This window comes from Paramormyrops kingsleyae, chromosome 23, assembly GCF_048594095.1.
Source record: "Paramormyrops kingsleyae isolate MSU_618 chromosome 23, PKINGS_0.4, whole genome shotgun sequence".
NCBI classification, from domain to species: domain Eukaryota; kingdom Metazoa; phylum Chordata; class Actinopteri; order Osteoglossiformes; family Mormyridae; genus Paramormyrops; species Paramormyrops kingsleyae.
The window spans coordinates 18,861,519-18,877,200 of NC_132819.1; the positions used below are offsets into that span (position 1 = coordinate 18,861,519).

Consider the following 15,682-nt stretch of genomic DNA (forward strand, 5'->3'; position numbering starts at 1 on the left):
TTTAGACTCATAGCAATGAATTAATGTTTTATTCTACTTACAATAAACAGAATATATCAGTCCCTTATCCGTACAAAAATACCTGAAAACGCTACAATTGAGATTTATCTGCCATTCAGCCGTTTACAGAATGAAGCAAAGCCCACTGTGAATAGATGAGTCATATCTCTTATAAAGCGATACAAACAACTTTACTGCTTTTCACTCCCTGAAATACATACATGGATGTGTTTTCTTTTCTTTCTGACAGTCACTATAACTTGCATTGTGATAATATATTTAAAATATGAGCTAGGAAAGAGATTCACTGATTGGTCAGTCTGCCAGGTGTACATTAGTGCAGAGAGAGATGTGACAGGAGGCACGCGTTGTGCTAAGGGCACCACATTACTGCCGTAATGCAGCACACACCGATAACTGTATATAAAACAATGAACTTAACTGCCTGGTGTTTCTTCACAGACGTGACTTAAGAAGACTTTGGGACGATCTTGCCGATTTGAAGGCTAGTTCTCAACAGGCACCATCCCAACCCTGAGCAGCCCTTTTACATTCATGATCATTTTGTAGGACACAAGTCCGCGTCCTGCACTCCCGATGTGAAGCTACCTGATAACTATGCATAACTTTACGCCACAAATAGCTATGAACTCGCCGCATTGTGTCAGTCCCAAGATGCACCTCAATGTGACACCGGGTTCGAGTCCCTTGTATTTTGAAATGATACCCACTATTTTATTTTCAATACAGCAAGATCGCATTTTGACAAAAAGAAAAAAAATCGTTTTCACCAGTGAGTTCATCAACCGTTTTAGCTTAATTTCTTTTTTCATGAGCAACTTGATAGCATGCGCTGAGTCCAGTTTTAAAATTCAGCTTAAACGTCTCAGATATTCTTACAAAAGGTAAACAAACTAAATATGCACAGTAAATATTTTAAAAAGCACTAGAAAGGTCTTCATTTGAATGCAGTTATGATTAAAAACAGAACTGCAGCAAATAGTGATCTGTAACCTAAAATACAGTGTTGCATCTAATTTTCTTCCATAGATTTATGCACTTATACAATATATTAATATGAGTACAAGCTCTACGAAGGTCGCGTTAAAAGCACAGCAAAGCTGACCAGAAGCAGATAAAGCGGAAGAACACCGAGGGACACCGAGGACAAGCTACGGGTAGGGGGGCAAATACAATCGCACACCAAACCAGGAGTGACAGCGTCCCAAAAAAGCGCTCAGCATAATTCAAGGGGGAAAAAAGCAAAAATAAAAAACACTATGATACATACAGCTGTTCTTTGGAGAATGACAACATCAAACCACTGTATTTCGATGTAGCGACACCTCTCTCAAATATCTACAAGCATTAAATCTGTCGAAAGTAGCGGGAAAACGTTACTCAGGTGTTTAGTGTTACGGAGCCCGCGCAGTGGCTTGCGACGGGTGGGGAACATTCTGGAAAAACGCAGCACGAGCTTCAACAGAACAGGTCCAGTAGCCGAGGTGAGAAAAGGCTTCCCAGCTAAAGTGTACAAACGTTTTTTTTTTTCTAGGCACTGACGTTAGCCCCTCGTCACAAATTTAAGAGGACACCTTAGGCCAGCCTGGGATGGGGAACATTGGTGTGGAAACAAGATGGAAGGCTGGTGACACTTTCAACTCACGACGATGGGAGATTCAAGTCTTAAGGTTAAGGACTGCGTATTCTTACACATCACCATAAAGTCTCTCTGACACACGCCAAGGGCGATTCGGATCGTGAGGCTTCTCCTGCCTGCACTGATCCCCGGCCGACGTCCTTCTACTGTAGGTGTTTTCGTCGGGTAAATAATTGCACAAGAACGACCAGCTGTCGTCCGCTGACGGGCTGGCAAGGTGCAGAGTGCTTGTCAGTGTGCAAGGACACACCTTAGCAGTGTACTTTGGCAAAATGGGAGCGGCATCTGCGCGCTACCCTGCTAACGCGGAGAACAGACGCGTAAGATCCATCGGGGAAAAAGTGCAAAGTAACAGTCGTCAATCCGCCATCACGTCTTTTAAGAACACAGCTTGGTACTACAGTACGTCGAGAATGATTAGAATAATGTTGAGATCAAGACAGCAATTAAGGAAAATGTCTTAACGAATGGGTTGCAATTAGTACAGTGATACTCTGCTAATGTCATCGTTAGGCCCATGTTTAGAAAGCTTAGCAATGATTCCTTCGGAGAGAATAGCTTATTCTGTTTATATGCAAAAAACAGGAATTTTAAAGAAAAGTGATTCAAGGGTTACACCGATATAAAATAACGAATATAAACAAAATCTAAATATTGCTTGACAGTCTGAAGGCAACATCCAGGAAGAATCTGGGAGCAAGGAGTGCTGAATGCTCGGTTTTGGGGGCGTTTCCATTCAATAATGAAATATGAAAAAGGAGGCAGAAAACCCAGTAGCTACTACTCACCGACTTCGTGAGGTGAGTGGGACATGGGGGAGGGGGCTGGAGAGTGGGAACTTTACGGTGTCAAGTTCTCCATGTGTGTCCTCAAAATGCACGGCGTGGCCCAGAGGCCAGCCTTGGAATTACTAGTAAGCATAAAATTGCAATTCCAAGTCAGCAAGAAAGACCTTCAAGTAATGATCTCATTCCCAATGGATATCATACGTGAGATGGCTCTCCTAGGTTTTTATAAGTTTGCATCCCAATAATAAGAGTCATGGTGAGGTTCTGCCATCTTCCTCACGTCTGATCAAGCATATTGCAAATGCTAAGAATATGGCTCGTCGTTCTCACGTTCTGACAAACCTGACACGTCTCGAAGGAGGACACCCTTTCCTTTCGGATTGCACTGGGATCAACATGGGGATCTGGTTTATTTTTCTTTTCTAAACACACCCCTTTAAGATCATGCCAGGAAACAAGCTGGCTTCAACTAAACTCCATGCAGATTCAAAAAAGTTTGTTAGGGTGTGTGAAAAAATCATATTGGTTTTCAGTTTCTCCATAGACACGGGACAGAGCCACAGAGGTCTGGGAGTATAGTGGTTATGATCGACTGTATTCTCAAATCTCAAACTAAAGATGGAAGGTTCTTCTTCACTTTTACCTGAACCCAGTGGAAAGCAGCCAACGTTCTCAATGTTGGAGTGAACGAGAAGGTGCCTGTTTACTAGCAGGAAGAGCACAGTATAAACTGCTACACTTCCGCTTTGGATCTTGGAGCACGGACGCCAAGCTAGGGGGTGGTCACATGGAGGGAGGCCGGCCCGTAAGGTGGCGCTATCAAAGGACAAAGCCAGACCTCAGGAACGGGCTGGAGATAAAGATATGTGGCAATATGGATCAAAAACACAGGCAAAATGATTGACCTTCACGCATGGAGTTGAAAAAGCTCCAAAGTGTTGTTAAACGGAATAATCGGTGTCCTGTGCCCGGTCGGCAGGGTAAATATGATTTTTCATTGTCTATAAAGTCTCCCCCATTTGGACTCTGTCTGGGAGGGCTCTGCAGGGGATGTGACTTCAGCGGCTCCCTGTGAAGAAGATGAAGCAGTGTCTTCTCACACCCGTCTCTGATGGGAGGAGTGAATGGGCAGAGGACGGAGAGTACCACCATGCTCGGCCTGGGTCGCAGCGAGAGTGCAAAAAGAAAAAGGGAAAAAAAAAAAAAACGCAACGACAATAACAATAGACGAACAAACAAGCAGGTATATAAAAAGTCAATAAAGTAAACAATCAGCTTTACACGTGAAGTTGTCGATATTGCAGCCAGAAATTTCTCTCATTCGACTTTCATAGCTATTGTGTGTTTGTCTATTAAAGTGGCTCAGCCTAAAAAAAAGTTTTCAAAGGATTGTAGAAGAAAAAAAAAACTTTAGATTTATCTTTTATATGAAAAGATTTAAAATGTGTGTTAAAGTTGACTGAAAATCTGGGCCGACTGCTTGCTAAAACCAGGAAGTGGACAGTTTATGAAAGTTTCATCTCAAATGCTTCCGACTGTTCTCCACTCTTCTCTTAATCACAGCATTCCGAGTGATTCCAGCATGTTCTCCAGCAGGGGGCGCCAGGCAGCTTATCGCGAGAGGGTCGGGTGTTGGATGGAAAAGTTTAAACGTTCGCTCAATTTTTTAACTGAAGTTCAGTCAAAAAAAAAAAATAAAATCAAGTAATAGGTCATAAGGTCACGACTGTGCAGGGGTGTTTGAGTTTACAGGGCAGGACTCCTCTGTTAAGCTGGTAGAATTCCACCAAATGTATTAAATCGCTGAACTTTGTGGCGCCATCATCAAGGCTGAAGAATGTCTGTCCATCCTCTTCAAACTGCAGAGGTACAGAGGCATAAGAATTAAGAATACATAAAATAAAATTAAGAAATAAAACTAAACTGGAGTAAAGTATTAGATAAATCCACAATCGATTAGGGAATCAGGCTATATTAAACACTGCTTTTTAGGAAACAGGAAGTACAATAATCTACAGTGCAGAATATTATTGCATATTTACATGTTGGAAAACACTTTCTTAATAACATAGTAGTTCAGAAGGGGAAGGTCCCAAGGGCCCTGTGAGGAGGACACTCACGGGTAAGATCTGGAAATGCTTGATCTTCTGGTTATGGCACAGTGTCAACACAAACGCCTTTGGGTTGCTCTGGCTGTCGCGCAGAAGGAATAATCTGAAGCAAAGAATGACAGAAAAGCATTTTAGAAAAAAAAAAGTGGAGGTATATTAGATTCCCCTGAGTCAAGCAGCGGTCGTGATGTTGTCTTACCCGTCTACTTGACCTTGCTGAATAATCATTTTGTGGGATTCCTCTCTCATGATCCGTCCATGGAACCACAACTGGGTCCTGTGAACTACTGAAGGGAGACAGAAGAAATGGAGGTCAGCCCACGTCAAGGACTCAAATGTGGCACACTGAGGTCACCCATTATGAGAAAACACACACTGGAGCTTAAGGAAGATGGATGGAGGGGACTTGGGCTGCCGAGGATGTTCATTCGCTGACTTCGTTTCTGGGAAGAATTCAAACAACAGGAACATTCAGCAAAGCAGCGTTTACTGGAAGTGAAAAACAAGTGTTAACAAACAAGAACTCAGAACTCAGCATTTTACCAATACCACTTCTACTACTACTAACTTAAAGGCTGGTTAAAATGACAGAACAAAGGTAAACTGAATATTAAACAGCTAAACTATAAGTAAAGGAAGTTTTTTCTTTGAGGGGGATTCCCGGTACTTACCCGCCAAGTGTAACCCTCCTCCATTGCAGCACTCTGAGCCTCCACGGGGTTATCAATCACCCGGCCAGTCCTCCCTGAGAAATCCATAGCTACCAGCGAGTTCTCTGACACACTCCTCTGGATGGGACAAACAGAAGATGTACATGGTACTTTATCACGTGCCAGAGTGATACCACTGGACCAGAGTGTTTGGTTTCAAGTCCACAAAACTTAACATGAACTTAGATACTTTCTTACCACTGGTGAGGAAAAGCGGGCAGCCGACATTTTCTTTTGTTGGGGTAGCTTGTAGTTCTGATACAATGAAATTCCATGCTGTCAAGGCAAAAATCAGCAGATGGTAAATGATGACTAAATAAGTCAATAATTTGACAATTTTATCTGGTGTCAGCAAGAGTTGGTCAAGCTGGGGCATGGGTCAAACAAAGGTTCTCATTCAGATCAATGCTGATTGCAATGATGTTGCATAAGCAGGATGGATAAACACACATTTGCGTGAATGGAGACTGTATGTTTCCTGGAAGGCTTTTTGGAACAGATGATCTGTCATGCGGCTGAAGATTAAATGCAGCTGGTTATCCATAAATGCTAAAATATGTGCTAATTTGTCCTTTGCACCCAAAAACTTGAAGCTAACTTACAAACAAAAATTACTGATGGAATTAAAGGATACTGTGCAAATAAAAACAAAAAAGATGATGATGATGATGAAGGTGAAATGGGCAATGAACAGACAGCAGGCTTCAGTTCATTGGCGTATTTGGTATCTCAATTATGCTTTAGGCCTTAGAGCAGGGGTCTCCAACTCCAGTCCCGGAGAGCTACTGTCCAGTAGGTATTCTGTCCCACTTGGCTTCTGATGAACCACACCTGTTCCTAGTATTTACCTGAGAACAGGTGTGGCTCATCAGAAGCCGGGTATGTTAGAAAACCTACTGGATGGTAGCTCTCCAGGACTGGAGTTGGAGACCCCTGCCTTAGAGGATGACTAGACTTACCCTCCCCTTTCCTGACTTGCCCTCCCTCATCCCTGAGTTGCCCTCCCCTTCCCTTGACTTGCCCTGATATTCCCTTCCCCTGACTTTTCCACCCCTTACCTTCCCTTGTTTTTCCCTCTCCTTCCCTTCCGTTGATTTGCCGTCCTCTTCCCATGACTTGCCCTCCCTCTTCATTGACTTGCCCTGCCCTCCCCTTCCCTCAACCTTCCCTCACCTTTCCCTCCCTTCCCCTTCCCAACTTGTCCACCCCTCCACTTCCCTTCCCTTGATTTGCTCTCCCCTCCTTCTTCATTGACTTGTTCTCCTTAACTTGCCCTCCCCTTCCCCACCCCTAACCTGTCCCCCCCTTCCCTTGACTTGTCCCCCTTCTCTTGTCCTTTCCTTCCCTTAACTTGCCCTCCCTCTTCATTGACTTGCCTTCCCCTTCCAATGACTTCCCCTCCACTAACCTGCCTTCCCCTTCCCTTCCACTGTCTTGCCCTCCCCTCCCCTTACCGTCCCTTGACCTGCCCTCTCCTCCCCATCCCTTGACTTGCCCTCCCCTTCCCTTCCCTTGGCATGCCCTCCCTCTTCCATGATTTGCTCTCCCTTATCCTTTACTTGCCTTTCCTCTTCCTCGACTTACCATCCCTTCTCACCAAAATAAACCCCTTCATTACCTTGAAAAGACGGAAGGCAGTCATCCAGCAGGTCCGGCTCTGCTCATCCTCTGCACAGAGCATCCTTAGCTCTTTAGTCTCACTCCTCACCTTGTTAGGCTGTGAACCAGTCAACCAATCAGTCAGGTAGAACTACAGGCAGACAAGTATTGCAGAGCATAGGTCCAAGCAGAGTGCTCGTTAGTCATGTCAAGAACCTAAACACAAGCGGATACTGCAAGTTGAGCATCCCTTTAGACCAGGTACGTAAGAACGGTAAATATAAGGATAAGGCATTGGTTGTCACAGGCATCTCTCACCCTTCCCATTTTTGCTAAGAAAGGACAGGGGGCAGTTAACTCCAGTTATTACATTTGTAAATGAAAGGGGACTGCTGCAGAACATCAAAAATTAAATGCAATTAAGAAAATCCTGCCTTAATTCTGCCCTGCTAGACAAAATCCCGTGGTCTCCTACCTTGATGCAGAAGTCATAGTCTGTTGGAGCATTGTGCAGCCTCTTCCCTGTGATTACTGTGAATATGTTGCTGTCCTCAAGGTCAGCCAACAACTGCAGATGTCGTGGCTCCTTTGACACATCGAAAGGTTAAGATTTTATTTAAAGTGGTCACATGAATTGCAGTTATAGAATAAGGGATTGCTGTTCTAAGAGTTGTTGGTGCATTTATGAACTTATAAACAGCTGCAGATCTGATCCGCACAAATGACCTTATAACTTTGTGTTTACAAATCAAATCATAAATTGTATATAGCCAGATGGGCAGTACTAGGTTGTGGTGCCATGCAGATGAATGAGTAATGTGATCAGTGTGAATGTCCTGTTTGGATGAGATGCTGTTTGGATCAACTTGAATGGGCGCAAACTGTTTAACACATGTGTATGGCACATATATGCTACATTTGTGCCATTTCTAAGCTGTCGAATCTGAACAGAAAAATGACCAAAAACTCAAGGGGCAAAAATCAAATTTGGAGGAAACATCAGTCAGGGCATGAAAGGGGAGCCTTCACACCGGGAACAGGAGTAATATGTGTGGGTGCTGCTCTTACCTTGGACATCCCTTTCGTTGAGTAGTACAGTCCTGACCGCCTTAGAAACATGTAGAGTTTCTTCCATGATTTCCTTGCAGTTTCCTTCAGGTACAAGAACCCCTGAATTTCAAGGTAGCTGCCGGGATTCAAGAAATTCTGAAAGCCAGTCAGAGAGTTAGCATCTGAGTGATTCTGATGCCTTTGGAATTCAACATTCACAACTTTCTGGGTGGGCACTTGTAATCAGGTGATTAAGTAGACCAGATTTGACTTTCGGCCTTATAGTTCTCTGCTGTCTCACCTGCAAAAGTTGTGACTGCGGTATGGTGCTATTGGTCTCTTGACACCATGCTACCATGTGCTCGGGGAAGAAATTCTATAAAAGAAAAATGCAGGAAAAGGGTGTGACCAGCAGCTGGCTTTTTGGGCATAATTAATTCTAATTTTCCTACCCCATCATCCATGATTACAGTGTTACCCTTTGGAGAAATTCATACTTTTGGGGCAAAATGTGCAAAGAAATACAATTTAATGCTAATTTAGCACTTGATGTGATTGACAATGAATGGGCGCGTTTGTCCATAAGGCAGGGCAGGGCCAATGCGAGTGGCTTCCCTAAAACAAAACTGAGCAGGATGTCACGAGTAACAGAGTGTTTACCGTGCTGAGATCCACTGGGTTCCTTTGTGGTCTGCTGGTCGAGTCACAGAGGAAAAACATTTGCTTTTCCCATAATCCCAGGTACATAATACAGGTCAACCTGTCATATGTTTTGTCTCCATATGATCATATTTAACAACTGAAGAAGACTGCAGTAGACAATACAGTGAAATTAATCACTACAGTCACTGAGGTCACAAGGTAAGATTTTACATAGGAACAAAATTCTATTGCATCTACAGTGGCCATCGAAATGTAAAGTCCACCTGCCATAGCTGTATGGGACTGAAGCTAAAATAAGAATGTGAAACTGTATGAGGCAGTTATTAACTTACACCATCGTGAAAAGTGACAAAAGCATATGGTAAGAGTGTGTGACCTTCAAAGCAAGCAGTAGGCTTCCATCAATGGTACAACTGGTTCCATACTATCGTTAGCTTGACATGCACTGTGTAGAAGTTTTTGGAAGCTAATATCATCTCAATGGACTGAAGGAAAGGAGAATGTTATTGAAACTGCAGGCAGTTCAAAGCTGCAATTTAAGACCTAATTGAAAAAGTAATGCTAGAGCCACTGTCTGAGACCTGCAACGTGGCTCATGGCCTCCTGCATCAACGGAGTCAGTGAATGAGCCACAAAAGACTGGCCACCAAACCACAATTCTACCCCTGGCTGTCTGAAGTCCCAGCACTGAAAGGAGCACCAGTGACGTCCGGAGCAGCGGACAGTGAAACAGTATCTGCTTGAGTGGAAACGGACAGAGAAGTTTTATGTTACTGAAAGCTTTGACCGATCCATAATGGGATGTGGAGCGTGTTTCCTGTATAACCTGGGTCCAGTAATTCCACTGGAAGGCACACTTAACACTATAAGGAGTGTCCGTCTGTGAGCTGCGATGCAGGAATATTTTCCAAGCAACGAGGGGCGTTTTGCTTGGCAGATCTGCCGCTATCCATATGGATGTTAAGTCCATTGATGTTTTGAGTGGCACAGCAACAGTTACTGGTCTTCAAATGCTTTTTACTAGAGTCTGGTCCCACAGGGAGGAAGCCCTTGCAAAGGTTCACCAAGCTTGGGTCATTCTGCGCAATTCAGATCTGTGCCAGACCCTCTCAAGAACCCCAGTCACACCATGAGTCATGACATCACAGCCAAAGGCATCCTTATGGGGGAAACCAGGGCCATTGTGATGTTTTTCATTCCTGCCTCCAAAGCATCGCTCTTCATTGGTAAGAATTTAATACATGTAAAAAAGCCACATTCAAGAAACAGGAAACACTTTTAAGCCCTACATATTTTAGGTAGGTATAAAGGACCAAAGATGGTTCACATGAGCAGCTCTCCCTGAAACCATCGAGCAGATAGATTCCAAATGCCTGTGTGAGGCTAATTTTAGTGGGATTATAAATATCGCTTGACACTACAAATTTTCCAAATTACTCAGACAAGTCACTTCACATAAATCATACAGAACAATCACAATTTATTGTTTGCAGGCTATAAATCCTTCAAGTCAATCCAATCTGCAGACAAAATGCAAGATGTGTGAAGAAAAGTGTAAATTCATAAATCCTTCATCTAATCTGTTCCGAAAAATGTGTTGGATAGGGAATTTTCAAATAGTAGGAGCCTATTTTCTATTAGTGTAAATGAAAAAAAAAATACTGTATTCCCGGCACATTCCAAAACCTCAACCACCTACACCACATATCACTCAAAGGTCCTTTAGCAGCTAAATAACAGCCCACCGAAGGGTTCTGCGTAATATAAAGCCTTCAAAAGCCAATGACCTAATTATTTAACACAACTTCATTAGTGAGTATGTTTGCAACGATACTGTACAGTTTAGGAGACAAATTATGTGTTACTTCTTCACTGCATGGGACACCTGTAAACCTTCCTGTGTCGCGCACATTCATAAACACACGTGCTGATGGGTGGGAGTGACTCACCAAAGGATTTCGAAAGAATTCATATTTGGCATAATTCTTCCTGAAGAGAAACTTGCTGTCGCTGGACATGGTGGCCTGAACCTCCACCACCAACTCATGGTCTTCAAGACACCGCTCTGTGAGAAGATGACCAACACCATTAAAGGCTTGACAAAAATGGCAACTGCAGCTTTCATACATCCCACAGGTCCACTTAAAGTCCTCCTGCAACATGAAACCTCCTGGACCATTTACACAAGAACAAAATGAGCAGGAACATGGTCCAGAACCTCATCCAGACTTAGTCATCAGATGGCTGTCTTGAGGGACATGTCCAGCCCTTCTCCTTCATATGACATAACTAAACTCTACTCCCATGGACTCGTGGTCACTTAAGCTCACATAAAGCACAGGGTGCAGAAAAGCCCAGCTATTTACAAGGGCTCAGCACACATCATCCCTCAATGTCTGCTCCGGTGCTGTCATTAGCAGGAAGTTTACGGGGACCAGGGTGGGGCACTGCAGAGGGATGATGTCATGGGATTGGCGTGATTGCATTCAGTGGAGGATGAGATAGTGTGAAGCAAACTGGACCAAGATGGGGAAAAAAATATTTAAAAGGGTTTCTGGAGCTATTGTCACACGATGAAACTCTCAACGGAAAGAACCACAATATTCAGGTTAAAATATTTTAGTCAGTTCTGCAGATGATTTTTTTTCTAGTCAAAAGCCAACAAATTATGAAGCATGTTTTCTTTTTATGACCAGTTCATATGTAATTCCACAAAAAATGGCAAAGCACATGCCAATTACATGTTTGTGATGCAACGGATGCTGAAAATCAACAGATTGTTCTGAGATGCAAAGGGTCATACCACCCCCCCAAATTAGCAGGAGATGATGTCTCTCATCAGCAGGAGAAAGCAGGAAGAAAAATCTTGGCTCAAAATGGGCGGGATGTTGCTTTTGCTGCTTGTAATGCCTTGGGTGAAGTTAAGCAGCTAGTCCACCTCTTGAAACTTGATCATTAGGTTGAGACGTTGCACTTGGGCAGCATGCAAATTGTGGACCGAATTCAATGGCATGTGAGGTCCCAAAATGCTTGCATGGTCATTAATGATCTTCAGCATTAGTGCATTATGGTAACATTCTGCTCTCAACTCTGCAAGCTGAGGAAATAACCTCATTCGCGAAGTCAAACTGTTGCTATAGTGACAGGGCGAAATTGAGAGCAGACGATTCTGCATACCTGGGGCTTGCATGCATGGCTCGTCACCAGCCAAGGCCCATATGACAAAAAAAATCGCAGCAGCAGATAATGGATGTGCTGGAAAATCTCATTTTAGCTACAGTGCTGTCTATATATCAAATGTCCTAATGAAAAATGGCCTGCGCAGGCTGCTGTACATACCTCGAAATGCAAAGAAAACCTCAGGAAACATTATGTGTGCTATGTAGAAGTTTCAGAGTACAAACATCATTAGAGGACACAGCTCTCCCCTTCCGGGCCTTTTTGTTGACTTTGTGAAAATATACTCTCTGTGTGACCTTCCATGGCTTGTTCCTATTCCTGAGGAGCTCTCACACTCCCAAGGTGCAGGGAGGTTGTCTGTCAAAAAAGGTGCCTACTGAGGATGTTCCCACCATAGTGTGTAAGCCCTGGGCCTGTGCTGCTGCATTCATCTGGAAGAGTGAGCAGGAAGGTGGCTCGTGGCATCCCATAATCTGAGCAAAACCACGAGGCACACACCTTCACCCGCTGCTGCCAGGATTAAGTTTTAATCCCCTGCATAAAGGGCCTCCAACAAGTTCCTCCGGTTTTCTAGAATGTTCCAACAACTTGTTGCTGAGAAACTGCTGCCCCACAGAGTTCGCATCCATGGTGATCGGCACAGTGGACATAGTGGCAGGAAAAAGGGGGAAGACTCAAAGTGGCCCTGGAGAGAAGCCGTACAAGCTGATGGGGGTTCCGGGGGAGAAGCCGCACAGGATCAGGGTGACCCCGGGAAGAAGCCGTACAAGCTGATGGGGGTTCCGGGGGAGAAGCCGCACAGGATCAGGGTGACCCCGGGAAGAAGCCGTACAAGCTGATGGGGGTTCCGGGGGAGAAGCCGCACAGGATCAGGGTGACCCCGGGAAGAAGCCATACAGGCTGCCTGTGCCTCCATCAGGCTGCCAGCAAGGTGACTTCCTGTCCAGAGGGAAGGAATGAGCTCATCGTCTCCAGTTTCATCAGGCTAAGTCAGGTGCTTCCCTTTCAGGCTGAGTCCGCTCTCCTGCACTCCCCGGGACTCGCAGCAGATCATCAAGGTTCCTCTAGGAGTCAAGATGACAAGAGACGTTCTAGACGTCCCTGATGAATTGAGCAAATGCCTCAGGCTTAGAAGAGAAGCCTTTAGCATGAACTACCAAGGTTATGAAAAAATCTACAGCAGAATATGACCCGGTGGGGAGGGGGGGAGGGGGGTTGAAAACCAGCGCCTTTAAAACCAAGAATTCCTTCATTCACTTGGGGAAGGTAAGGAAAGAGGGGAGGCTGCCAGCACCACCGTGCCAGTACTTACCCAACCCCAGAAGAGGGTGATGCTCAACAAGTCCCCAGCTGCTGTCGTCAACACAGTGGCTTTTGTAGACCAACAGCTGGCAGAGGTCTCTAGCTGTCATCACGGCGGGTATCTCCACCACTCTACCCGTGCCGTCCTCACTGAAGATTTTTATGATCTGCAATGAGAGCCCCGACATAAAAAAAAAAAATCATAGAATTACACATTGCTGTTCAGCGACGCAGGGCACAGGGATGGGGGGGGATGCTGCAAAGGTCTGCAAACGTTATGCAGTGAGGGGAGAACGAGGGGGTAGATGCCTCTCACTGTGCTGTGGATTTCCGAAGTCGCAGAGCCGACGTTATCTCCCAGAAATGAGGCGGGTCTCCTTAACGAGGCTCTCATAATGATCACAGCTCAAGCGGTACGAGTCAAAAACCGGTGCAACTTTTCACCCATCGCCTGTTTTCTGTGCTCGGAAAGCAAGGACCTCCGAAAGAAGGCTGAACTAAAAATTTACGCGTCTGCCGAGAGACACGGCATCAAACAGGAAGCCTAGTGTCAACTCCCCAGCCCCCAGTCTCAGATCAGGTTCCCCCCTCCCCGGCAGAAGTGAATTTAATTAGGACTCGTTGCCTTCATTGCATCGGACACAGTTTCCACAATGCATCAGCTGACTTGTGAACGAAAATCGGCACGCTCCTGTTCAAAGGGTCCCTTGTCCTGGCCGGAGCCGGCATTTAAAAATAGCGGTGAGACAGAGAGGAAGCGGCATGCAGAAGACGGCTCCTTACCTCCACGGCCTGCAGCAAGCAGCAGTCAGGAGAGCACGATGGCATTTTGAAAGTGAGCCTGACTTGAGAGAGGGAGGAGGAGAAAAAGAGAGAGAGAAGGGAAAGGAGGGAGGGAGGGAGTGTGTGAGAGGGGGAGAGAGAGCGAGAGAGAGGGAGGGAGGGAGGTAGGGGGGAGAGAGAGAGCGTGCCTCTAAGCAGCAGGAATATGACTCTGTACGGGCTGCTCCAGACAAACACAGCCAGTGCCGAGTTAGCCACTGACAAAAGGACTACAGGCACACAGGGCTCCTAGGTGGCGAATCAAAACCACACCACCCCAACCAATGGTAGGGCTAGCTGGGGCTGATGTAATCGTTTCCCACAGGCGAGCACGCGCACACGCGCGCGCGCGCACACACACACACACACACAGACAGACAGACAGACAGACAGACAGACAGACAGACAGACACACACACACACACACACACACACTTTTCCTGGCTGATCTGCAGTTTCGCTCTCTCTCAAGACAAAGTTCTCTCTTGAGTTCTTCTGTCACGCCCCCTACACCCTCCCCAGACCCCCCCCCGCCCCTCCTTTGCAGACGTCTCTGACTGGTGGCAAGTGAGAGCTTGTTATGCCCCCCCCACCCAACCCCTTCTAAGACACGCTTTGAACTTCTCTGCCAAAAAAATCAGTCACGACACGGAAAAAGCTCATTAAAGGGCACATGAAATAAACCTGTGTGTTTGAACCCCCCCAGCTTCCGGAAAAAAAAATCCCAAAGCCAGAAAAGACCCATGTGCCTGTGACCCACCTGCCGATGATATCTCAATGTGTGTTAAGATTCACCACTGCTTTCTCGCCGTTCCGCTGGTAACGCCTGGCTAACGGCAGCAAGCCGTTAGTATGTAAAGCAGTTTTACAGTAGCATGTAGCCACTGGCGGGGGTGTATGATTTCCCTGTCCGGTCAAACGCGGCCACTTAAATACGTCTGACTTCACACCTACGCGCTCTCAGGCGAGTCTCTGGTGTCTCCTACAATGCAGACAGTGGGAAACGTTCCGGGGGATTCTGCACGGTCTTCTCCGATTCCCAGGAATGTGAGTCATGCAGTACCGAGCAGCAACGGCACTGGTGAGTGGGGAAAAGAGAACAGGGGGCCCAGTAGCACACCCTACGGCACATCACCGATACTGGGCTGCAAGAACATAGAGTAGGTCTGGGGGGGACATGTGGGAATGGGGGGGGGGGTGAACAATCCCAATCATGAGCAACCCAAAAAGTGTGGCGGGGCTGTTGCACTTAAATCCCCAACCCAAAGACGGTGGGGGTGGGGGGTACCACTTAAATCCCCAAGATTGACAGCTCTATTTCCGGTTCAGAGACCCCCAGCCCCTGGCTACTGTCAACCATCAATGACATTGTCCATGACGACACTGAGGATGCTTCATTCCTAAACCAAACCTGCCCAGGGTTGCGACTGACCCAGAGGAGCAGCCAGGAGCTGGGAATGGGGGTGTATGATGGCCACTCAAGCCTGTGTGCGAGTGTGCGTGTGTGTGTGAGAGAGAGAGACTACATAAGGGCTTCCCACCCCCACATACAGCGTTCCCACTTAAGGACACTGGACTTTCAAACAAACAATCTGGCCAGCAGCCGTCAGCCTTGCCACAGTGGTCTAAACCCTGAAGACCGCAGCAACTCAATGAAGGCAACTGTCCCCTGGAAGAGGCATCATGCCATGCCCTGGGTACATCTAGGATTCAACACCACCTCCACGACAAACACAAAAAGATCCTTGGAAAGTGGATAGGGGAACCGCAAAGCTAACACCTGACAGGAACAGATGC

At 45.9% G+C, this 15,682-nt stretch overlaps 1 protein-coding gene and 1 long non-coding RNA gene across 6 annotated transcripts in view; one reads left to right on the top strand and one right to left on the bottom strand.

Moving 5' to 3' along the window:
- Positions 1-15,682, bottom strand: part of LOC111852699 (growth factor receptor-bound protein 10-like) — a 41,208-nt gene continuing 25,526 nt past the window's right edge. For 4 of the 5 annotated variants that reach the window (XM_023828897.2, XM_072705706.1, XM_023828908.2 and 1 more), the window contains 12 exons: positions 13,074-13,230; positions 10,531-10,646; positions 8,220-8,294; positions 7,937-8,074; positions 7,344-7,454; positions 6,888-6,986; positions 5,468-5,545; positions 5,231-5,347; positions 4,936-5,002; positions 4,759-4,846; positions 4,569-4,662; positions 1-4,307 (listed from right to left, as the gene is read on the bottom strand). In XM_023828897.2, coding sequence (XP_023684665.1) covers positions 4,161-4,307; positions 4,569-4,662; positions 4,759-4,846; positions 4,936-5,002; positions 5,231-5,347; positions 5,468-5,545; positions 6,888-6,986; positions 7,344-7,454; positions 7,937-8,074; positions 8,220-8,294; positions 10,531-10,646; positions 13,074-13,230 — 1,287 coding nt within the window. In that variant the 3' untranslated portion in view covers positions 1-4,160. The remainder of the gene's footprint in view (positions 4,308-4,568; positions 4,663-4,758; positions 4,847-4,935; positions 5,003-5,230; positions 5,348-5,467; positions 5,546-6,887; positions 6,987-7,343; positions 7,455-7,936; positions 8,075-8,219; positions 8,295-10,530; positions 10,647-13,073; positions 13,231-15,682) is intronic. The other variant, XM_023828917.2, reaches the window with a different exon arrangement.
- Positions 2,333-15,682, top strand: part of LOC111852721 (uncharacterized) — a 24,993-nt gene continuing 11,643 nt past the window's right edge. Inside the window, exon 1 of the long non-coding RNA XR_002840310.2 lies at positions 2,333-2,460. This is a non-coding gene — a long non-coding RNA (uncharacterized lncRNA). The remainder of the gene's footprint in view (positions 2,461-15,682) is intronic.